The sequence below is a fragment of the Vicia villosa genome, linkage group LG3 (genome assembly GCF_029867415.1).
Source record: "Vicia villosa cultivar HV-30 ecotype Madison, WI linkage group LG3, Vvil1.0, whole genome shotgun sequence".
Taxonomy (NCBI): domain Eukaryota; kingdom Viridiplantae; phylum Streptophyta; class Magnoliopsida; order Fabales; family Fabaceae; genus Vicia; species Vicia villosa.
The window spans coordinates 191801332-191827740 of record NC_081182.1 but is presented as its reverse complement, the minus strand read 5'-3'; the positions used below and the strand labels follow the sequence as shown (position 1 = coordinate 191827740).

The following is a 26409-nucleotide window of genomic DNA, read 5'->3' as shown; positions in this document are numbered from 1 at the left end:
TAGCATTCCACTGCGAGACCCATTGGTTTAACTGAGTTTGCATACCCGAGTTGTCGTCGGGCTAGGACCGGATTATAGTTAATTCCTCCTTGTGTGCCAATGAGAGGTACGTTGGCGAACTCTCCACAACTATCAATGGTTTCTGTACCACAGCGAGCCAAGGTATACCAATGAATATCATTATTAGTAAGTGACATAAGTCTTCGAGGCCAACGTAAGCCCTCTCGGTTTTCCGTGAAAGTAGGAGACTTAGGTAAGTGTGAAACAATCCATTTGTACAAAAGAGGTGCACAACATACAATGATTCCACCGCCTTGGCGATTCCTATGATGGACAGAGAAATACATGTCACCAAGCAAAGTCGGAACAGGATTTCCATTCAGAAAGATCTTTATGGCGTTGATATCAACAAAGTCGTTGACGTTGGGAAACAGAACCAACCCATAGATGAGCAAGGCTAGTACAGCTTCAAAAGCTATCATGCTACCAGTGTCAATGAAATCAAAGGCTTTCTTTATTAGAAACTGCGAAGTTAAACCCGGAAAGTTTCCTTTAGTAGTCCAATTACTTTCTATTTCAGATTTCTTCAAGTGGATACTTGCTGCAATGGCTGGTGACTTAGGAATGGCTTCCAAACCATTGAAAGGTATTTTGTCAGACACAGGAATACCCAAAAGATTGGCATATTCTTCCAAGGTTGGTACCAACTGATAGTCTGGAAAGGTGAAACACCGGTAGACGGGATCATAGAACTGAACCAGAGTTTTGAGAAGTCCTTCATCAACATGAGTGTTCAAGATAGGCAAAAGCTTTCCATGGCTTTTCCTAAAATCAGAAGGATCTTGTACAGAAGATGCTAACTCTTTCAGCCTTTCCAAATTAGGCATTTTGAAATCGTACTTTTTGGTATGCCTTTTTACCCACTCCATAACTTAATCCTATAATGTTTGCAAGGAAAAATTCTCTAAAATTTTGGAAAAATCATGTTTTTATGGAAAAAGATGGGTTTTTTAATGAATGTATGAATGCATGGATGCATGGATGCCACATATTCAAACATGGTAAAGCAAACATGGTAGTTCAAACATGGTAACGCAAACATGGTACTACAAACATGGTAACACAAACATGGTACACACAGGTTCAAAAGTCCAGCGTCACGAGCATGAGGTCAGAGAACCAAACATGGGATAGTACTAGGGTTTATCACCTGCAAAACATGTTCTACTGATACGTCAGAGTCTACATTTTTCTTTCGGATATTACCGGCTTGCACAACTGAACTTGTGAGCTAGAAATATTCTCAAGAAAAACTCGTTCAAAACATGTTCTACTGATACGTCAGGAGGAAATTATCAGTTTCTTACTTTTAGACAACCACACTCCAATAATCAGCATAGTTGGCCTTGGTGGGATGGGTAAAACCACTCTTGCTCAATTTGTTTACAATGACAACAGAGTGCAAAAAGGCTTTGAACTTAAAGCATGGGTCCATGTTTCAACTCCATTTAATATTATTGGACTCACTAAAGAAATTCTCGAGCAATTTAATTCTCCACAAAATAGTGGAAGCTTGGAAATACTCCAACGTCAATTGCAACAGACGGTTACTAACAAGAAATATTTGCTTGTTCTAGATGATATTTGGAACACAAATGAAAAATGTTGGGAGCATTTACTAATTCCCTTTAACAAAGGTTCTTCTGGAAGTAAGATTATTGTGACAACAAGAAATAAAGATGATGTATTAGCCATGGAATCTGCCGAGTTATTTAAATTAGAACACCATTGTTTTCTTTACTTCAAGCTTTACGATTTTATCAATATCTTTCAGTCTTTCGTCATTTATTTCTCTTTATTTTAAGCTAGAACCTTGTAAATTCCTGTCGAACCTTTAATTTTTTGTACTTTACAATTTCTGGAAACCTTTAAATTCAAACTTTACATTTTACTCAGTATTTACAGTCGAAGGTTTAGTCTTTGTACTTAGACAATATTAATTTGCTTTACAATAAATCTTGTTTCCCTTGATAAGTTAAAATCTTGCTCACTTATGAAATGAACTTAAAGAAGACTAAAACATTAAGACACATGTCCTAGGATCAATCTAGTCGATCTTGTAAGTTACCAAATTATAGAGTTTGGAAGACTAGCGGTTGTTTGTCAGAAATCACTGATAAACACATACACCGATACTCGTCTGGCACCAAATGATGCTCCCAATCCTGAAAGATAGCAGTGAGATCTCGACGGGTAACGGTGTCGGGAGCAGTCTCAAATGGAGATTTCGGTATCATCTACACACGTCCAAATTGTCTTATGCACCACTTCGGTAGATATTTGACCATGATGTTTATCACACACGCCAAACATCCGGAATATAATAAGATGCGTTCGAATGGGACAACATTATGGTAATCACGGAAGGGCGTCCAATTGATGTCATAGTGAGTAGTACGATTGAGGTATACCCGATATGGCGCCACTTTATGGTTCCCCCTATGGAGGACATATAGTGCAACCCTAGGCATGCCGTTAGTGTATAAGGGATTAGGATCGTAGCCATGAATGCGGTGGAAGTAGGAGATGATCCAACACTGAAACACAAATATGAAAATATGTTAGAACAAGTTAACAAATAACAGATTAAATGTCATATAATTATAAAGAAATGTACCGTGAGGAGTGTGCAAGAGCCAGTCAACTGGCTGGTCCTCCACTTGCATGCTTTATTCAGCTTCTGGTATAGGTATATCAGAATGGGGGCACCTCAATCCCACTCATGAAGTGTAGACAAATCAATAAAGTACCGGAGGTATGTCACGTCCACATAGGTTACACTTTTGTCCACAACGAGGGACGTGCCAACCAAGAACATGAAGCAACACCACAAAGCACAAGATCGATGATACTCAATAAAAACCGCATCACCCTCCTCCTTGGCCTCAATTGCCGCCACCAAGTGATTCTCGTTAAGCTCTTTCAAGCTGGAAAACTTGATACACACCCCATTTGTTGTTCTGCACTCATAATTGGCCATATATGCTTCCATATCTAGATAATTCACCATCCACTTGATGGATTCAACTCTTTCTATTCGGGAATGGTCTAATAACCTTCCTCTGATGGGCAGGTGGAGCAGACAAGTCACATCGTGGAGGGTGATCGTCAACTCCCTAATAGAAAAGTGGAAAGAAGACGTCTCCTTGTGTCATCTTTCGGCAAATTCCCCCTGCATGCTATGACTTATGGTAACATATCTGGTACAACATAATCCGCCAAGCCCAAATCCAGCAACAACATCAATAAGCCACTCAGCCTGCGGTTTAAAGAGATTAAACATTTTTCGCGAATTTTATGGGCATTCGTTCCTGTCACAAAAAAAAATATTAGTTGTTGTTGGATCCTGAGTAAATCGTTTAAATTCATTTCAACTATTTGTAAGTAAACCGTTTAAATTAAAAAGTGTAATAAAAAACAATCTCGCCATCCCAAATATGTCGAGCGACATGGTCATAATAGTATATTAAGACAGACGTGTCTGAAGGCCCTCCCGGGTAGCCACCCTCTTGTGCATCATGTACATCGTCCTGAGCATCCTCTTCGTGCTCAGGTTGAACCTCAGATACCTCATCCTCTTCGGGCACCTCCTCCTCCCGACTAACCTCACGAGAGGAAGACGCCCAAGAGAAGCGACTCCTCGGTGCAAATGAGGATACTGTAGGCGCCTCTTCCATTTGGACTTGGACTCGGACCACGTCCCTGAGTCACTCCTTGTTGTGCGGCTCTCTCGCATCGAGCTGAGGCTGTATGGGTTGGCCTCCCCTATCTTAGTCGATCAGTTGGTGCCTTGTCAGCCATTTTCGTAAAAAAATGTCAATGATAAAAGTATGAAACAAATTTGAAACTAAAAGAAAAACAACTTAGAGAATATTTCAGAAGTGCATATCCGAAAACTAGTTGAAGGAGATTTCAGATATGCACTTTCAAAATAACATGCGAACAACCATTTTTGAGAAACTTCCAATTCTTGCACTAACTCATCCAAAATCCAATTTTCTACATTTTAACACTAACATTGAACTACAATAACATCAACCTACACATTATCCTAAATTCTAACAATTCTAATAACAACTCTGAGCTAGAGGTAGAAAGTAGAGAAAACTTACAAATTTTTGGAGCTTTGAGTAGAACTTGAAATGAGCTTTGAGTAGAACTTGAAATGAGCTTTTAGCTTTTAGAAATGCTTGAATGGAACTTGTAGAGTAGGAATACTGGAATGGAACTTGGTAAAAAATGAGTTTGAAGTGAAAATTTATTGTTTGAAGAGAATGCAAACAGCGGGGGTGGCTGTTTGCGTTTTCTGAAATACCCTAAATTATTTCAGATATGTTTATCCGAAAACACCATTTTTTTAAAAGGTGACTTCACATATGTATCTCCGAAGTCGTTCTATTTTACAAAAAAAAAAAGAGTCATTTCAAAGATGCATATGCGAAGTCACACTTTTTCTAAAAAAACTTGTCTTTAAACATGTATATCCGAAATATAAAAATATTTTGAAACTTTTATGGAAGGTCGTATGGGTACAATGATAATTTTCCAATTATTATAGGTTACTAGTGTATCTATCACAAGTTAAGAAACTAGTCACTAGACTTTGTGGCATATGAAATTAATTGGTTGTCGATAACAAACAAACTTTAATAATTTCGTTTTACTTTTCTTTTAGCTTTCTTAGAAGGTTCATTTTTCAATTTGGGACACTCGCTTTTGTGGTCGAGGTTTGTTCTAGATTAAATATCAATCTCTTGTGTGGTTTGTGGGAGAGACATTCATTTTTCTATATATCTCATCCATTTTCTATTGAGTTCTCTTACACTTCAACTTCTTCAGTACTTTGTGTTGCCTCTAAATATTTTCTTAATTAAGAGATCTTATTCTAAGTTTCTTTGTTCCCACAATCACTATCCGTCAAGTAATTTCTCTATTTCATTTGGAGATCTTATATTTTTTTTATTGTTTTTAATTTCCTAAATCTTACTCATTTTTATATTCACTTTCAGGTTTTCTTTTACAGGAGATCATAACTTCAATTTGTTTACTCACATATTGACTGGTAATAATATATCTTTTTCCCTTTTTTTAATATATCTTTTAGTTGAAAATATTCTACTTTATTTAGATCTACAACCAGATTTAATTTTAGGTTAGTTGATTTTTATTACTTAATTTTCACAATCTATTTATAATATTGACATAATTTTGTGTTGTTTAATTTTCTAAATTTTACTCTAATTTTAATTTTAGTTTCTTTTTCGTTGAAATCTTCAATTTTGTCTCTAGCTTAAGAGAATCAAAACAACTATTTTTGTCTATTAAAAAATTATTATATTTTTTTAAAGAATGTTTAAATTTAAATTGATTTAGAATAAAATTTCAAATTGGTTTAAAAAATTGAAAAAATCAAACAAACTATTTAAGTCAGATTAGCTTTCAAATGGAAAATTTAAAATCAACTTAAACCGTACAATATTTTGATACTCTTATATTTGTATGATGTATTTTATTAATTTATTATTAGTTGGTTTTTTATTTTTAATCAATTTAATAGTATAATTTAATTTTTGGTTTTTAAATTTTTTATATGCTTTAAGCATAATGGATATATTTTATTTCATAATATCAAAATTTAATGTATTATCTATTATATATATTATATTTTTTTATCGCTTTTTAATAAAATTATTAATTAAATAGTAAATCAAATTTAAAATAAAAAATTTCAAATTAAATCACATTAAATTAAATGTTTGAATTATACTTTTTTAAGTTGTCATCCAAAATCAAATCAAAACACATATATTTACTTTAAAATTGATCCAAATTATTTTTATTTTAAAATTGATGCAAACCATTTTTATTTTAAAATTGATCCAAATCATTTTTTTCAACAGATATTGTCCTTAACACCTTTTATAGGTACAGGTATACCGGGTTTCAATACTCCAACTTTCAATTAGGAATCTATAATATAAGAAAATTAATTGTTGTAGAAAAGTTACAATACGCTTATTTGATTTTTTGCCACCACATTAAAACTATGGTTATTTGGCTTTTTCACCATAAAGTTTTTTAATTTTATTATTAAAATAATACAATCCTCATATTTTATCAAACTTACCAAATCTCTCTCCATTCTCTATTTTTTTCTTTCATCACTGTCTCACTTCTTTCTTCTACAAAAAAAATTTATTATTGATATAAATATTTTTATATACGAAAAATGATATTTGTGATCGAAATATTTTTCATTAAAAAATGGTATACGGAAAAAATTTGTTCAAAAAATCTATTATTGATATAAATATTTTTATATATGAAAATTTAATATTGATCCAAATATTTTTGTTTAGATAAATATTTTTGTAAATGATATCTAAACAAAAATAATATTTACGGAAAAATATTTATTATTTAGAAAAAATGGTATTTATGATCAAAATATTTTTATTCAAAAATGGTATACGGGAAAAAAATCTACCTTTTATATAAATATTTTAATATACGAAATTTACTATTGATCCAATTTTTTTAGTAAATGATGCCTAAACAAAAATGAAGTCTGTATACGAAAAAAAAATATTATTGATCTAAATATTTTTATATACGAAAAATGTTATTTATAATCCAAATATTTTTTTATTCAACAATGGCATAGGCCAAAAAATCTATTATTGATCTAAATATTTTTATTCAATAATGGCATATGCCACAAAACCTATTATCGATCTAAATATTTTTATATACGAAAATTTAATATTGATCCAAATATTTTTGTAAAAGATACCTAAACAAAAATAATATTTATAAACGAAAAAAATCTATTATTTACAAAAAATGGTATTTATGACTCAAATATTTTAATTCAAAAATTGTATACAGGAAAAAAATCTACTATTGATCTAAATATTTTTATATACAAAAGTTACTATTCATCTAAATATTTTTGTAAATGATACCTAAGAAAAAAATGAAGTCTGTATATGGGGAAAAGATTTATTATTGATCTAAATATTTTTATATACGAGAAATTGTATTTATGATCAAATATTTTTTACTCAAAAATGGTATACGGGAAAAAATCTAATATTAATCTAAATATTTTTATATACGAAAATTTAATATTGATTCAAATTTTTTTGTAAATGATACTTAAACAAAAATAATATTTGTATTCGGAAAAAAATATATTAATTACAAAAATTGGTCTTTATGATCCAAATATTTTTCATTCAAAAATGGTATACGAGAAAAAATTTACTATTGATCTAAATATCTTTATATACGAAATTTACTATTTATCCAAATACTTTTGTAAATGATACCTAAACAAAAATGAAGTTTGTATACGGGAAATTTTTTTATTATTGATCTAAACATTTTTATATTCTACAAATGATATTTATGATCCAAATATTTTTTATTCAAAAATGATATACGCGAAAAAATCTACTATTGATCTAAATAATTTTATATACGAAATTTACTATTGATCCAAATATTTTTGTAAATGATACTTAAGCAAAAATGAAGTTTGTATATGGGAAAAAGATTTATTATTGATCTAAATATTTTTATATAAGAGAAATGATATTTATGATCAAATATTTTTGATTAAAAAATGGTATACGGGAAAAAATCTATTATTGATCTAAATATTTTTATATACGAAATAATCAATTATTTATCTAAATATTTATTTTTTATTTTTAACATTTTATTTAAAATAAATGATGTATCCAAATGTGCGTAACAGAACAGAACACGTGGATATGCACGGGTTTGTTAATAGTTGGTGAACAAAAAAAGTTCCACTCAAATAAAGTATAAGGTTTGCGTTCGACTTCCCTGTTCAATTTTGATGGATATAATATTTAAATATGAAATTATTTTATTAAAATGAAATATAACATAATGAAACCAAAAAAGTTATATGATATTAAGGACCAATTTATTATAGTTTTAAAATTTATTTATATTATCAAAATTGATTTTTTATAACAAAATTTACATTTTTAAAAAAAATTAACTCATTTTTTAATATATTAAAAAATTAATTTTGACATCAAGTAACATAAATATATATTATTAGAGACTTTTTTTGAATGGTAAAATATATGTATAATAAATAAAGGGAAGAAATCCCAATTACAAATACAAAAATAAAGTCAAATTGGCACAAGAGGTATCGAAGAAAAAAAAGACAAAACATTGAAAAACAAACACCCCATAACAAAAGCGAACGAATACCCAATCAGCCATAAACAGGAATAAAAAAATTAAGAGTTGCACCCTCACAACAAAGTTCCACCTAACAAAAACCCAACTAGAGTTCATATCGCTAAACCCACTATTGGCAAACCAGGAGAACCACAACAACACCAAAAAAAAAAATTAACACACCTGAAGACGATCATACATTTTGATCTATTATTAGTTAAGACACATGATAGGGTTCTGAAACCAATCAGAGAGATGAGAGAGAGATGAACGACTTCAAACTAGCACTAAGCCAAAAAATATTGTTATCAACCACCTCTTTCACGTTTGTTAACGAACTATAGAAGAACTTACCATTAAACATGAACTAAAAAGTCCACACAACTACATGTCAAATCATGGCGAAGACTCCCATAGACTTGACCTTTGGCCCTAATGAGAGGGAAAACTTAAAAAGTGTCCTAAGATCCCTAGGAATATCCAACTTCACCCCTAACCACTCGAAGATCATATGTCTAATACTTGAGGCTAAAAAAACAATTGACAACCTCCTGATCGACAATTACCTTCAAATTGAACATATTTTCTCTAGAAGAAAGCATATCCTGTAAAATTTGTCAGGAAAAGACCACCATCCACCCTAGATGGAGCCCAACTATTCCAAATAAAGGAAAGAGATGGAAACTCCTTAACTAAGGGGGGCTCTAAGGGTTGATCGCGAGCTGCAATGGCATGGTACGCAGACGCCAAAAACAAGATATCATCTCTGGAATGCCTCTAAACCCACCTATCACTCCCTTCACTAAATTGGAACTCTCTGAGATCCAAGAAAACTATTACAAACGAAAGATTCTTCATAGATGAATAAATATCTCATCCACCTAAGGTCCAGTAAAATCCTCACCTCCCCCCTCCTCCCTACCTTAATCACTGTTCTGTATTGAAATTGAGGTATGTTAAAAAATTTCTGAAATATAATCTTAAGAGGAAAGCTACCTAACTAATGGCTTTCTAAAAAGGATATATTGAGACTTTTCCTCACCTTATTAACAAACCATTCCCCAAACCAATTAGTAGGGTAATCCATTTGGGATTCCAGGAGGGGCACTCCTGTCCCACCAAGAAGAAATAGAATGGAGCCCCGAAGACCTACCCCCACACAATGAGTAAACCTTTAAGGCACCATACTTGGAAGAGAGCATATCAATCCACAAACCTGAAAGCACCCGACAAAAGCCTCCATCTCCATTTGGATAAAATGTTCTAGATTGAACAGTCGAAGATCTCTAATATCTAAGCTATCACCTCACTTACACTTACAAATAATAAACCAATTAACCTAAGAGATCTTGGAATGAAGTGTCTTCCAAATCAGGTTGATAAGGGGCTTTCAGGTATATTCCAACCAAGGATTGACACCTACTGGGATCCTGGGATACCTAAAAGGGAGAGACTCATTCTTGCAATTGAGGAAATCCTAAACTAACTCTAAAAAGGAAGGGTCAAAATTAATCCCAATCAAGATACTCTTATGAAAACTAATCTCAAGGTTAAAAGCTAGCTCAAACCACCTTATAACTATTTAGATAGTCCATAAATTCCCACTTGAAGGCTCAAACAAAAGTAAAGTGTCATTGGCATATTGAAGATCAGAGACTACCAAGCAAAGAGCAACTCTAAACCCAGATAAGAGATTGAGATCAAAATCTCTCTTGATCAGCCTAATGAGGCCTTCTACCACAAGGAGGAAAAGAAGAGGAGTTATGGGGTCTCCTTACTTCAATCCTATTTAAGTTTTAATCTCTTTAGTTAGAAAGCCATTGACCAACATGGCCGAATTTCTTGCAAAAACACAAACTCTGATCCAAGATTTCCATTTATCACTAAAACCAAATTTGATATGCATAAAATTCAGGAAACTCCAGCTAACTGGATCATACATTTTCTCAAAGTCAGTTGTAAAAAATCCTTTCTAGAGCATTTGGCCAAAAATATAATCTTATTAACTGCCACGACTCCATCAACCATCATTCTCCCTTTTAAGAATTTCGACTGATTCGAAGAAACTCGAATTGGCATCCCCTTCCTTGAGCAATTTAACCTTTTCTATTTGGGATAGCTAAGGATCCTTTGCCCTAACAGAGCCTAATGATCATCAATGGAAAAATATGTAGTGTCCACTTCCTCCATAGAAAGGCCCTTTTGGTCGTCCAACATATCTAAGTCCCTAATCACCACTCTAACGGACTAAATTTTGGAATCCAACTTACAAACACCTGCTTATTCCAATATTTGAGAGGTTTTAAGAGATATAACCTTACCCATAAGAACAAAGGCCTTCCAATATGGATTTGAAGTAACATGCCAAGAATTTAGGACCAACACAACAAAATCAGTATGTTGATTTTTAAACTGAAACAATTTTGCACCCCGCAACTGATTAGAGTACTTAAGAAAGATAGGACAATCATTAAAAAAACACTATAAAGAGCTCCCATTATGCTGTTGGTATCCTGCAACCTTGCCAAACATCAGAAATCAAGATCAGATCTAGCCTACTAACTGCCCCTTTTCTAGGTTGAAACCAAGTAAGCTTCTTTCCCAAATGGGGAAGATCCAACAAGTTGATAATGAAAATAAAGGTTGAAAAAGCCACACACGGGACATTACTAAAGAGTTTAGAAAAACTATCATAACACATTCTCTCTGTGGGATAGGAGATGTAATTGAAATCTCCCAAAACTCGTCGAACCTCTCCTCAAAGAGAAGCCTTGCAAAGACAGAGATCTGTCCCACATACATTTTTCCCATATAAAGACGATTTCAAATAGATTTTTCCACAAAATAAATTGTCTTATAATCTCCCCATTTTAAACACACATCAAGGACACAGGGACTCGAGAAGAATAAAAGGGCCATCATTTTGAAATACACTGGATCAAAAGAACCCGATCACTATTACCAACCACTGGAGTAAAACTTTATTCATAGGATGAATTCTCCTGAAGGGAATAAGGAATAAAATCAATGGCACGAAGGATTATGGTCTCTTGAATAAACACAAAATCCAAGGAATTGGCTAGAATAAGATCCCTCATCATCCTTCTTTTGATTCTTCCCTGCAAACCTCTAATATTAAAGGATCAAATTAACATCTACCCCCACCCTAGAAAAACAAGAAGCTCTTTTATTCCTATCATTATTTTCAAGATACGTAATCTTTTCTAACTTAACCTTGTCAGTTAGAAAGTGTTCACAACCTAAGTGCTTTGTAATTCTCAAAACTATTTTAGCTACATCACTATCAACATTTAAAGACACATCGGGAAAACAGTTCTCTAAAGATAACAAACATGAAGAAGAAGGAAATTGAGAGCCTTATAAATAAACAAATAAAGAAAACCTCTATGAACACAAACCTCCCTCTAGTATAGGCGTATGATTATTATCCTGCAAATAATTACGAATAGAAGTACAAAGATCACAATAAGGGTTAGTCATATCTAACTCTTGAGGAGGAGTGGGGAACCCCTAGATAAACTAGTATGGAATAAACTTTTAGCCTAAGTGTGACACACAATGATCATAAGGTAAAGCTTATGGCAGGCACACAATAGTAAGAGAATATCTTAAACTTGCCATCCATGATAACTCCGCACTCTATGAAAGCTAAGATATAGTCTCACATCCTAACATTTGAGGGAAAGATAGATAAGATGAGAAGAGTCGTATCCGAATATTGCAATCCTTAGAAACCTTTTCACAAACAGGTAGCAAAGTGTCAACAAAACCCAAACTCATATAAATATTGGTGGATTTTCATCCCCACAAAGAGAAAAAGAACCAAATTGTAGGAGGGTTACAAGATATACTATTTGGGGGGATGGATCCAAATTTGAATTCCAACCATTAGATCTTGGGCGGCCCAAAACATGGACTAGAAAAATATGTTATTCCATTACTACCTACAAAAGAAAATCCTACATCCAAAGAAAAGGGGGGGGGGTGTCGAGCTTAAAAGTGGACTAGAACCAACAACCAAGGGACCACTAGAGGATCCGACAAAATCAAACTGCCACTCCATATAAAATTCCTCATCCAACACTCAATGAAATGAATGATGCTAGAAAGCCAATGATAAATAGACATATAGTGAATTAACATACTATGGACCGTAACTTGAACCAATTAAACTCTTCATGCAATAGAGAGAAGACTTACTTTCCAAGCTGCCAGTTTACTTATAACCTTATTAAAATGAATTGAAAGTGGTGATCGCTTTAGGTTTACCACCTTAGAACTATTTTAATAGTCCATAAATTCCCACTTGAAGGCTCAAACAAAAGTAAAGTGTCATTGGCATATTGAAGATCAGAGACTACCAAGCAAAGAGCAACTCTAAACCCAGAGAAGAGATTGAGATCAGAATCTCTCTTGATTTGCCTAATGAGGCCTTCTACCACAAGGAGGAAAAGAAGAGGAGTTATGGGGTCTCCTTACTTCAATCCTATTTAAGTTTTAATCTCTTTAGTAAGAAAGCCATTGACCAACATGGCCAAATTTCTTGCAAAAACACAAGCTCTGATCCATGATTTCCATTTATCATTACAACCAAATTTGATATGCATAAAATTTAGAAAGCTCCAATTAACTGGATCATACGTTTTCTCAAAGTCAGCTGTAATGATGAAAAATCCTTTCTAAAGCGTTTGGCCAAAAATATAATCTTATTAAATACAACGACTCTATCAACCATCATTCTCCCTTTTAAAAATTTTGACTGATTCGAAGATATCGACTTATCTATAACCAATCTCGGTCTCTTAGTCAAAACTTTGGCTACCAAATTTTAGAGGGATCCAGCTCGGGAGATAGACCAAAATTCTGCCAAGAAGTCGGGGTTCTTGACCTTGACAATAAGAGTCGCAAAAAAGGAAGCAAAACTGTGAGGTAGAAATGCAAAATAGTGAAACATAACAAACATAATCCACAAATCTACCTTTAACAAGTCTAGAATATTTTAAAGAAGGAAAATTAAAGCCATTAGGATGTAGACTCTTATTACCATCACTCAGGGACACCACCATGTAAAGTTCCTCAAGAAGGAAAACAGAGGTCAAGGCCAAATTGTCCTCCTTTAAGAGATACCGAAAAGGCACCCTAAGAAACCTAGGTCAGTGAACATTCAGTTTAGAAAACTGCTTAGAGAAATAATTAAAGATCTCTTTCTAAATCTCAGCCACTCATTTAAGCCAACCATTACCGACTTTAAGAGTTAAGATTGAATTTCTCCTGCTCATTCACTTGATCAAGGCATAAAGAAAACTCGAATTGGCATCCTCTTCCTTTAGCCATCTAGACTTTTCTCTTTGGGATAACTAAAAATCCTTTGTCCTAAGCAGAGCCCAATGATCATTAATGGCAGAAGATGTAGTGTTCACTTCCTCCACATAAAGGTCCTTTTGGTCTGCCAACAGATCTAAGTCCCCAATCACCACTCTAAGGGACTAAATTTAATAATCCAACTTACAAACATTTTCTTATTCCAATAATTGAGAGGTTTTAAAAGGTCTAACCTTACCCATAAGAATAAAGGCCTTCCAACATGGATTTGAAGGAACATGCCAAGAATTTAGGACACACAATGAAATCAGTATGTGACAACCACTGATTTTCAAACAAAAACAATTTTGGACCCCACAACTGATTAGAATACTTAAGAAAGATAGGACAATGATAAAAAAACACTATAAAGAGCCCAAGAAGCCTTCTTTTGGTTTTACTCCCCAAACCTCCAATATTAAAGAATCAAATTAAAATCTACCCATCACCTTGGAAAAACGAGAAGCGCTTTTATTCCTATCTTTCTTTTCCAGACACATAATCTTTTCTAACTCAACCTTGCCACTTAGAAATTGCTCACAACCTAACTGCTTTGTAACTCTCAAAACTATTTTAGCTACATCACTATCAACATTTAAAGACACATCGGATAAACTTTTCTCTAGAGACAACAAACATGAATAAGAAGGAAATTGAGAGCCTTCTAAACAAACAAATAAAGAAAACCTCTATGAACACAAACCCCCCTCTGGTATAGGCGTATGAATATTATCCTGCAAACAGTTACGAACAAGTACAAAGATCACAATAAGGGTTATCTAACTCTTAAAGAGGGGTGGGGAACCCCTAGATCAACTGGTCTGGAATAGGGTTTGAGCCTGAGTGTGACGCACGATTATCATAAGGTAAAGCTTATGGAAATCACACAATAGCAAGGGAATATCTTGAACTAGCCACTGATGCAACTCTACACTCTACGAAAGCAAAGAGATATTCTCACATCCTAGCCTTTGAGGGAAAGATATATGAGATGACAAAATTTATTTGCGAACATTGTAATACCTAGAAACCTCTTCACAAACAGGTAGAAAAGTGTCAATAAAATCCAAAGATACCTTAAATATTGGTGGATTTCCACCTCCACAAAGAGAAAAAAGACCAAATTGTATGAGGGTTACAAGATATACTATTTGGGGGGATGGATCCAAATTTGCATTCCAACCATTAGATCTTGGGCAGCCCAAAACACGGAAAAAAATGTTGTTGTTCCATTACCTCGGGGGGAGAGGGCGTTGAGCCTAATAGTGAACTAGAACCAACAACCAAGGGACCACCAGAGGAACCGACAAAATCAAACTTCCACTCCAGATAAAATTCCTCATCCAACACTCAATGAAATGAATGATGCTAGCAAGTCAATTGTAAATAGACATATAGTGAATAAACATACTATGGACCACAACTTTAACCAATTGAACTCTTTCTACAATCGAGAGAAGACTTGCTTTCCAAGATGCTAGTTTATTTCTAACCTTATGAGAAATGAATTGAAAGTGGTTAGCTTTAGGTTTACAAACAATTTTTTTTTTTTTTATATTTTTAAAGATTAACTTTAATATTTAGTAATATAAACATATATTACTGAAAAAGATATATCGGGAAAATATTTTTTCATAAAAAGATTAAAACATAGTCAGAGTTATATAATTTTCATGAAAAATTATTCACAATAATTTTAAATTTAACGTATTGTTAAACTTTTGTTAAAAAAACATGGAAAATTAATGCAATATCTTAAATAATATTTTAGGAAAAACTATTTAAACTAATTTTTTATTTCAATTTTTTTATAAAAGTTCTTTTTTAATGTTTTAACAAAAAACATGTAACTCTATAAAAATTATTTAAAAAAATTGAAATGAACGTGTTCATAATTTCTAGTTGAGTTAATGGATATAAGTTGTTGGTCTTAGGGGCGGCCCAATACAGGTGCATCATGTGCTACCACACTGACCCTAGATCCTGACCCTAGATCCTGCAGGGCACAATAATTATTTTTAATTATCAAATTAATATTGTTTTTTAAAAATAGATATAAAATATAATTTGCTTTAAGAATCTATTTTACACTTTTTTTAATAACAATTTCAAAAATATAATTTGTTTTCAAAATCTATGATTTTATACTAGTTTTTTTTTCTTTTTAAAATCGTCATAAATTCATATTTTTAGGCCTATTTCTTAAATTAAAACATGATTCTTGAATTGATTGGACCGACCTTGACAGGTCTATTGACCAATGAAGTATAAATTGCCCCCAAACTAAATTATTTTCTTGTTCACTTACGTCCTTTTTTAAAATATTTTTTTTGGATAATAAATTCTATGTGTTTTTTAAGAAACAAAACTGATAAATGGGGAATAGAAATAAATAGATAAAATGTTCTTTATCATTTGTATGTAAATAGAGAATAAAAATAGAAAAATATTAATTTTTTATACTATATGTAAAAATGAATTGAAATGAAATTAAAAAAGGCTTAATTATAATTGTAATCCTTCCATTTTACTTGATTCACGAAATTAATCACTCATTTTAAATTTAAATATTTTTAATTTCTTTCTATTTTTTGCATTAGAAATTGACATGATGTGCATTTTTTAAGATACCTTTTTTATCTACAAACTTTTATAAAATGTTATTTTATTATGAATTATCATATTTCACAAATAATACGATATTTAAAAATAGAAACATCATTCATTTTTAGTGCAAGAATATAAAAAATAGACCAAAATTATTTATATTTGAAATAAGCGGATTAATTTTGTAAATTGGCTAAAATAGAGGATCAAAAGTGTAATTAAGCCAATTAAAAAAGACCACCAAAAATTAAAAATCAAATATTTATTTTGTTTTTTATATTTTTAGTTTAATAATTATCATATTTTAGATAATTTAATTTTTTTTATAAATGTTTGAAATTGAAATTCAAATATGTAGAATAATTATTAAATATTTTTTAATTATATTTAAAAATTTGTTTCCTTTTCAACTATATACTTAAATGCAAATTCAAATGCTCTAATTTTTAAATTATTAAATATAATATTTTACTAATTATTTATTAAGCTTTTTACTAGTTTTTTTTAACAAAACATTTTACTTATTATATAACAACATCAATACATTTTAATTATTTGTTAAATAATTATCATTTCATACAACAACATGTTACTATCTTACATCTTGCATGACCTCCAAAGTCAAGCGTCAATTTTTTTATTATTTCTTTTAACCCTCCACATTTCAAGAGAAAATTAAGTTTTAAAATCTAAATTCATAGATTATTTTAGATATAATTTAAATTTGGATTCTCTGATGTGGTTCGTCTTTAACTAAAGTTTTTTTTAGTGTATATTTGAGTTCCATCTTCTTACACTGGGTTATTATTATATTAGATACAATGAAACAAGAGTACATATCACATTAGCAAAAATCTTAAATGTAATAAATTGTCATGATTAAATAATTTTAATCTTATAAATAATTTTAATATTATGCTTTTTTTATTTCGAATAAAAATATTGATTTTTAAAAATAGAATAGTGATCAAGAAATATAAAAGTCACAAATGATTTTGTTGTTGGCAATGAAGATAGTCTTCATATATATAGTTGTTATCATAGCAGCATAATGTGCCATTAATGGAACAATCCATCCTTTTTAATATATGTATGTTTTAAGTGTTTGACATAGATATTTCAACAATGTGTAGAAGCTAGTTTTTGTTCCATTATTCTTAGCAGAAGCTAACATATTACCAACTTTTAGGTAGCCATGGCAGGACTGATGGTTGCAGGAGCATTTCTTACACCTGTCATTCAAGTCATTGTTGAAAGTGTTGCCTCAAGAGATTACAAAGACCTCTTCATTAAACGGTCGGTGAATAAACTTAAAATTAGATTGAATTCAATCCAAAAAGTGTTGGATGATGCAGAGGCAAAACAATACCATGACGAAAGAGTGAGGTTTTGGCTTGATAAACTAAAACATGTGGTATATGAAGTAGAACAACTGTTGGACGAGATTGCTACAAGTGCACAACGAAAGTCCAAGGTTCATCTCTTTCGTTTAGTTAGCCGATTTAAACCTAAGATCAAAGATTTGCTAAACAACCTAAAAGTTCTTTTAGACGAAAAGGATTCGCTGAATTTGAATGAAGGAATATTTGCTCGTAATGAACTTTCAGAAAGAGTGCCAACGACGTCTTTGGTGGATGAATCTAGCAAATATGGTAGACATCGTGAAAAAGAGGAAATTATCAGTTTCTTACTTTTAGACAATGGTAGTAGTAGCAGCAACCAAGCACCAATAATCAGCATAGTTGGTCTTGCTGGGATGGGTAAGACCACCCTGGCTCAGCTTGTCTACAAAGACCACAGGGTGCAAAAGAACTTTGATCTTAAAGCTTGGGTCTATGTTTCAGAATCATTTGATGTTATTGGACTCACTAAAGCAATTCTCGAGTCATTTGGTTCTTCGCCAAACACTGAAAATCTAGATCGACTCCAATGTCAACTGCAGGAAGAGATAACAGGAAAGAAATGTTTGCTTGTTCTAGATGATATCTGGAAAGTAGACCGGGAAAGTTGTGAGAAGTTACTAAGTTTTTTTAACGAAGGATCTTCAGGAAGTAAGATTATTGTGACAACACGAAATCAGAAGAATGCATCTGCCATGGAATCTAAGTTTTTTGAATTATTTCAATTGGGAGAGAGTGATTCTTGGAGTTTATTTGAGAGACATGCTTTTCCAAACAAAAAAGGGAGTGAATATCCATATCTTGAACCAATTGGAAAAAAGATTGTAGGCAAGTGTGGAGGGTTGCCATTAGCCGTGATAACTATGGGGAAACTCTTGAGAGCAAAATTCTCTCAAAGTGAATGGAATGAAATATTGGAGGATGATATGTGGGGTTTATCAGAGAAAGACAGTGGCATAAATCCAGTATTGAGACTGGGTTACCATAATCTTCCTTCTAATTTGAAGCCTTGTTTTGCATACTGCTCAATATTTCCCAAGGGTTATAAGTTTGACAAGAACAAGTTAATCAAAATGTGGATGGCAAATGGTTTGCTGAATTCCTACAAAAGTGACAAAAGTAAAGAAAAGTTGGGTAGTGAATTATTCAACGTTCTTGAGTCAATTTCATTTTTCCAAAAATCACAAGATTTTGATGGTGGTTTTACCATGCATGATCTTGTCAATGACTTGGCAAAATCAATGTCTAGAGAGTTTTGCTTACAAGTAGAGGATGATAAGAAGGTAAATCACATTTCTAAACGGACACGCCACATTTGGTTCTCTTTTGATTCGGAAGATGGGGATAGAATATTAAAGCACACTTATAGAAGTAAGGGATTGCATAGCTTGTTGGTAGAACCAAAAAGTTACAAATGGACCGAGATAAGCAATAATGTGCAATGTGATATATTTTCAAAACTAAAATATTTGCGGATGTTGTCATTTCTTGGTAGTAGGTCTTTACTTACAGAGTTAGAGCTAGCAGATGAGATAGGCAATTTAAAGTTTTTGCGCTATCTAGACGTGTCTTGGACAAGTATTGTAAGGTTGCCTAATTCTATTTGTAAGCTTTACAATTTAGAGTCATTGATATTGGAAGGGTGTTCTAATTTGACTGAATTTCCTTTAGATTTTTTCAAACTTGACCGTTTACGCCATCTTAATCTAAAAGGGTCTGCAATAAAGAAGATGCCAAAGAACATAAGGGAACTAAACCATCTACAAACATTGACTAACTTTATTGTGGAAGAGTCAAGTGGGTCTGATATTGAGGAGTTAGAAAGTCTCAATCTTCTTCAAGGAAAACTTTGTCTTTCAGGATTGAACAATGTCACTGATCCAACACATGCCGTAAAGACCCGTTTGCAAGATAAGAAGTTTTTAGAAAAAATACATATGATATTTAATGGTTCAGTAGTTGACAGCAATGTGTATGTCTTGGATGCCCTTCAACCAAATAATAATCTGAAAAGGCTCATCATTGAGAACTACAATGGCGATATGTTTCCAAATTGGCTAAGTGGTTGTGATTTACCCAACTTAATATCTCTTAAACTCAAGAACTGTAAAGGAATAAAGATCATTGGCAATAACTCAACAAATGTCCCGTTCAAGTTCCTTGAAGTTTTGGTATTTGACCGCATGTATGAGTGGGACGAATGGTTATGTATTGATGAGTTTCCTATGCTTAAAGAGCTTTACATAAGAGATTGTCCCAAATTGAAAGGGGTACTGCCTCAACACCTTCCTTCATTACAGAAATTGGTGATTTTCGGTTGCAAAATGTTGGACGTATCAATTCCCAATTGTGATAATATCATAGAGTTACATATATGGAGATGTGATCGAATTTTGATAAACAAGTTGTCATCCAGCTTGAAAAAGTTTGTCCTTCATGAAAATCAATATGTTGAGTTCTCCATGGATCATTTAATCAACAGTCCCTTTCTGAAAGTGTTGGCGTTGGATTTCAAGGACTTTGTAGAATGTCCCTCTTTAAATTTGCGTTGTTATAATTCTCTGTCGGAACTTTCAATAAGTGGATGGCGGTCCTCCTCCTTGCCTCTTTCACTACACTTGTTCACTAATCTGGATTCTCTCATATTGTCAGATTGTACAAGGCTGGAGTCTTTTCCTATGGGAGGGTTTCCTTCCAACTTGAGGTATCTTGAAATTCATAATTGCCCAAAACTAATTGTTAGTGATGATTTTGAAAACGAGGAGTGCTTCCCCGAGCAGAATCTACTGCCACCAACTCTGAATGTTCTTACCTTGGCTAAATGTTCAAAGCTAAGAATATTGAACAACAAGGGATTTCTCCACCTCAAAACTCTTAGTCATATACGGATTGACAGCTGCCCTAGTCTTGAGAGCTTGCCAGAAGAAAGTCTACCCAACTCACTTAAAATGTTGACGATTAGTAGATGTCCATTACTTGAAGAGAAGTACAAAAAAGAGGGAGGAGAGCGTTGGCATACAATTAGTCACATCCCTGATGTGATGATTGACGGTATTCCTCAGCATTAGATTGAGCGGTAGAAATGAGATGTTTGTCACAGGCAAGTACAATCAATGTGTTCATTTTTTTCTTCATTTTTTATTTTGCACAATAATAACACTCTGTATTTCATGTTTAACAGTGATGTCATGTTTAACAGTGATGTGATCCTCAGAGATATTGCCGACTAAGACATTCCTTTGCCATCAATATCAAAACTATGGATTTCAAGTATTTTTCTATTAATTTTGTGGTTAAGAAGAGTCTGTAATCATTCTTAAAAAAATATAAGACTTTGTATTTCCCTTTCTTAAGTGTCCACTTTCCTTTGTTTTGTAATGTGTTTTGTGCCTGTCTCCAAACATTGAGACTTGAGACTGGCTAGAGTGATTTTCTTATTTTGTTATTCATGCTTTATAACATTCTAAATAGATCTCTCGATTGACAGAAATAGTTTCTTCCTGAAAAATATAGTGCTTACTTTTGAGATACACTGTTTAGGTAAGGGAAGGCTTTTTATCCTTGTTGCATTTATAGCCAATGCTAGCAACAGTGTGAAGGGTGTTTTCTTTGTAAAAATGTTTTACCACACAGAAATTTGGCTACCTCAAGAAGGGATAGAGTAGAGTGTCAAAATTTTGGTTAGGATTCTATGTAGTGGCAGTGTTTCAGTTTGGTAGGAGTGCATATTACGCAATCGACTTCAACCAGTTCTGGCAGTTCTGCCAGGCATGTGCCGAATGTATTTTCTGAGTTTTTGTGAACTGATGCAATAGCTGTTTTTATGGTTATGCTATGGATTATGTAAAGGATAGATACTATGCTATTAGATATAGACTTGATATTGTAATGATTCTACATTTGGTCTCATTTTACATACATTACCATGCAATTCTTACACGGTATCGATAGTGTTGTTACAAGATCTTTGTAAAAATTTGGAGACTTCCATTCCAAAGGCTGAAAGGTATTTTCATGAGATAGCATTTTGGTAAATTTGACACAGCTTCAAATAGGACTCTGGCTACAATAACTTTTCTCATTTTGCTATGCTATATTCATGTCATATGCCAAATAAATATGATCATCATCACAAGTTTTGCATACAATTGAACTTATAGATTCTCCAATTTCAGTTTAGCATTGACATAAACCGTGCAAATCAAATTTAAACCATTACAACATACTGCTGCAACCATATTTTCACATTCTATCGATTCAACAAGATCTGCTCCGGGTTACAATTTAAAGAAAGCCTTACTCTAACATATTTGTCATGTAACTTTCTGTTAAAAGTTAAATTATGACATATAGTCACATAAATCGCTGGGACACCTAGAGAACCGTGAATTGTAACGCACGAACCAGTGTGCGGTACTTTTGTGAACTCGTTCATTAGAATATTATTCATCTAAATGTTCCTATTCTTTTAGTCCATTATTATGTATGTTTTATTTGTCAAGCTTAACAAAACTGTTGTTCTTACTATTCAGGTTCAAAGTTTTGTACTCTTTGCTCATAACAGAGTGCTCAATGCTAGGACTAGCACATTAAACTTGATTTCTTTTATGTATGAGCAAAGGTGCTTTGTTGTTACAGTGACATAGTGCTGAGATCACTCATTTTAATTTAGTTAAGAATTTCATTTTACTTAAATACAAGAATGAATTTCTATTATCTCTTCCACTAAAACAGTCACCATGACATGTACCATATACAATTATACAGTTTCTACATGGTATCAGTATTTTTAAGGTTTTTCAGTCCTTCTTTGCTGACATTGAGAGACAATATTCTCTTCCACCATGCGCGCGTTCTCTCACCGGTATGCCTCCACCATTTAGTTTGTAACTCTCCCCCGAACCCTATGACGAAGTCTCGGCCTCATTAGTCGCTGCAAGCACTTCCTTTGGCTCATGAGGCCCACACGCATGAAACTAGATATGCCTTTCTTTGTGTTTTCAACCAAATTCTCGTTCTTCACGATTGTCACAGTCCTTCTCATCACCAGACGCCCATGTTCACACGTTATTTACTTACCAACACACACGTGACATAATTTCGGCTCTGAATTCGTCATGTTTACTAAAGTTATACTTAACAATCCATCCGAACAACACAATTAATTATTCATATGTGGACTCCATCCTTGATTGCAAACCAACTCCAATATTTCATTGTATGACTGCACTGCAAGAAGCGCTACTGAGGAGTTTCAAAGTCTTGAATGCATAGAGAGAAGCTAGAAACCAAGGTCACTCTTCTCTTACTTAGATTATCACATGTGTCAATGACATTGTGTATAAGCCTCCAAGTAATGAGAGATTTTGCATATGGAATATAGTGTTTAAGCCTCCATAGTTTACGGTCGTGACAAAACTGTTTCGGCAGTTGCTGATACCGATGTCGTTATTCAATATTTTTATGTTAAAGAATAAATTGTTGTTAATTCACACTGCAACGACCGCAATCAGTGTCACGACACCTGTACCGACCAAAATCACGAAGCCTTTACGCGACCGCAACCGCGACCGTTTCCTATTATTTATTCTCAAAAAATAAGCCTTTGTATTTCCCTTTCTTATTTGTCTGGTTTCCTTTTGTGGTTCATAAGAAATGAGGTGTCTGTCAGAGACTTACTTTGCATTATTTTTCTAATTTTGCAATTGATGATCATCACAAATTGTTTGTCTACTATGATCTAATCAAATTTATTGTGGTTCATGCTAAATATTCTGAATAGCTTTCTCTATTGACATAGCCTCATACAGAAATAGTTTCTTCCTGAAAAACATAAGTTTTGCATACCAAGCAACTTCTTCAAGCTATTCAAAACCATATCATGGCAATTTTCATTTTCAATTTTGAATCATTCTATATATTTATATAAAATGGTTTTAAATTGCTGAGATTCTTTACAATAAATTTCATGGATACTCAAAATGGGACACAATGAATAGAAAGTATTTATGAATAAGGATGTCTTGCAAAGGAACTGTTTTTTTTTTCTGTTGAGGAATTTAGAGCTATATGTACAAAGTAGGACATAAGAAAGTTTAAACTTTAACAGCATTGTGCTACACCTGATATGCTAGTGCAAACAAAAAGAACTGATTTATTCTAATCTAGTCCTGATATTTCATGGCAATAGAGTTTAGGTGATGCACTTGTGCAAGCAGATAATGATTTGGAGATTTCATCTCAATTTTCAAAGGAAGCATTTGTACCATAGATAGTTAATAGAAGTATTTCAGAACAAAGTTGACCATACTGATGAAATTGGGATAGCTAGCTGTCAAGTCAAATTGTCAACCTGATGTGGCCTTTTGATGATGGTTCTAGTCGCCAACACTTCCATGGCCTGCATAATTGGTCCCATTTCTTGTGGTGTTAGCATGACCACATATAGGAGAACGGTGAAATTTACTAAGTAACTTTTGCACTATCTCTTCTTCTGATGGTATCACTAATCTATTCTTCCAATAAAGCAATCCTTCCCTGACACTGTATTGAGTTGGTTCAGCGACTTGTTTGTATGTATCAATTAATTGCTTGTAATACGGATCAACAACTAATTAGCAATTATTTCTTCTAGAAACAAGGAGTGCAGCTCAGACCATGCAAACATAAAAATTCGTGATATGCATCCGCAACTTTATTATCCTTTCCGGGCGTGTATTCAATTTTAAAGCCATACCCAAAAAAACTTATGTAGCCACGCTTGTTGTGCGGGTATTTAAAGGGATTGATCCATCAGGCTTTTCAAACTTCGATGGTCAGTTCTGATGATAGACTGGTTGCCTAACAAATAGTGCCTGAATTTGGCCAACGCTTCGGTAATAGCCAATAATTCCCTTGTGTAGGAGGATTGCTTTTGCTTACGAGGTGACACTTTCTTGGAGAAGTAGGCAATAAGAGGGCCTTTTTGTCCCAGTACAACTCCCACCCCTATGCCCGAGGCTTTAGTTTCTATAATAAATGGATGTGAGAAGTCCGGTAAACCTAACACTGGTGCTTCCGTCATGGCTGTTTTTAGTTTTCGTAAGGCTATGTCTGCATCAGGGGTCCATCTGAAGCTGCCCTTCTTCAAAAGATCCATTAATGGAGCAGAAATGTTGGCATAGGCTTTGATAAACCTTCAACAGTTTGATATTGCTTGGTGTGAGCCATTCCAAAACTACTTGCACTTTGCTCATTTCCATCGAAACTCCTCTACCCGAAACCTTGTGCCGTAAGTAAACCACATCAGTAGCGCCAAAAGAGAATTTGGAAAGCCTGGCATATAGCTGATGTTGTTACAATGTTTGTAAGACTGATTCTAAGTGCCATAAATGATCCCTCCATGATGCACTGTATATCGGTATATTAACAAAAAAACAAGAACAAACTTTTGGAGTGCACTTTGAAATATTTTATTCATTAAGCATTGGAATATTGCTGGTGCATTTGTAAGGGCCTCATTGGAAGGTAACTCTCTCCAGTGATCTTCTGGCATATCTCGTGGTATTATTTGTATTGTAAAACACTCATCAATTGCCTTTGTGTTATGCAACCTCTTGAAGTGATTCAGTTGAGCTTGTGTTTCTTCCCTATTGTCTTCATCCTGCAGTGTGATAAACTGATTCTTCAGGAAGAATTTTAATGTCAGCGCTGCATAATCCGCTACATGAGGTCCTAGAGTGGCTAGCCAAGTGGAGTCTAAAACCACATTTTCACATTCCAATGATTCAACAAGATTTGTTCCAGGTTACCATTTAAAGAAAGATAGTTATTTTCTACAACATATTTGAAATGTAACTTTTGGTTAAAAGTTAAATTATGAAAATTTTGGAAGGCACGCAGGTCAGAGATAGCCATGTGTCACTATTCTATCTTTCTTTGTAGTCAAGTTTTATGTACAAAATGTCACAAGAAAGACTATTGTCAGTGATTTATGTATATATCTAACCTCTTATTCCTTTTAAAGGTAATTTGGTCTTCAAACTGCATACCATCATAACCTGCTCATAATCTGTTGATCGTGCAATCATGTATTTGTCTTCATTAAATGTTGTCATTAGTATTCTTTTCTTCTAGAGTTGTTTAGTATACGTTAATGATGTAAATATAACTGATTAGAGTTGATTTTATATTTATTATTGTATTCGTGGGTTTTTAGGTTTTTCAATCATTCTTTAGCAGCATTGCCTCTCGAAGTACCTGCTGCCATTGAATAACAATGTTCTCTGCCACCATGAGTTCTCTCACAAGTATGCCTCCACCACTTAAAACATTATTTATTGTAGCGCTTATTTAGGTTATGACACATTGTACGATAATGACCCGACTTTCCACATTTGTAACAAGTCACGTGCTTGTCTTCTTTGTTTATTCTCTTTTTGGTGGATGAACTTTTCTGAAGCTAATAAAACTCTTGTCTGAATGTCTGAGATGGTGTTTCTTTACATGTCTACTGTAGTGTTGTAGGGGTGGATGAGACATAAGGATAATGTGATGCTTATTTTTTTGGTTTCAAGTTATCCACTTTATGGTTTCAAGTGCAAATATGTTGCTGAATTGAATAGTGATGAAAGAAGAACAAATTGAATATATTCTTGCTGAAAAAGAAGTTCTCAAAATGCTCAAGAAAGTCCATTGCACATTCTTTGGTGTATGTCATTTATCATTATCTCATCGTGATAAAAGTTCTTCCACT

The 26409-nt window shown here is 33.3% G+C and overlaps 1 protein-coding gene across 4 annotated transcripts in view; it reads left to right on the top strand.

Moving 5' to 3' along the window:
• LOC131593163 (putative disease resistance RPP13-like protein 1) overlaps positions 1 to 21250 on the top strand; it is a 42489-nt gene extending 21239 nt beyond the window's left edge. The window contains exons 1-5 of one of the 4 annotated variants that reach the window (XM_058865429.1): positions 4594 to 4981; positions 5070 to 5122; positions 7823 to 7897; positions 17465 to 20775; positions 20857 to 21250. In XM_058865429.1, the coding sequence (XP_058721412.1) occupies positions 17471 to 20743 (3273 nt within the window). In that variant the 5' untranslated portion in view covers positions 4594 to 4981; positions 5070 to 5122; positions 7823 to 7897; positions 17465 to 17470 and the 3' untranslated portion in view covers positions 20744 to 20775; positions 20857 to 21250. Of the gene's footprint in view, positions 1 to 4593; positions 4982 to 5069; positions 5123 to 7822; positions 7898 to 17464; positions 20776 to 20856 lie in introns of those variants that run through there. The other 3 variants (XM_058865431.1, XM_058865428.1, XM_058865430.1) reach the window with 3 other exon arrangements.
• Positions 21251 to 26409: the final 5159 nt, after the last annotated feature.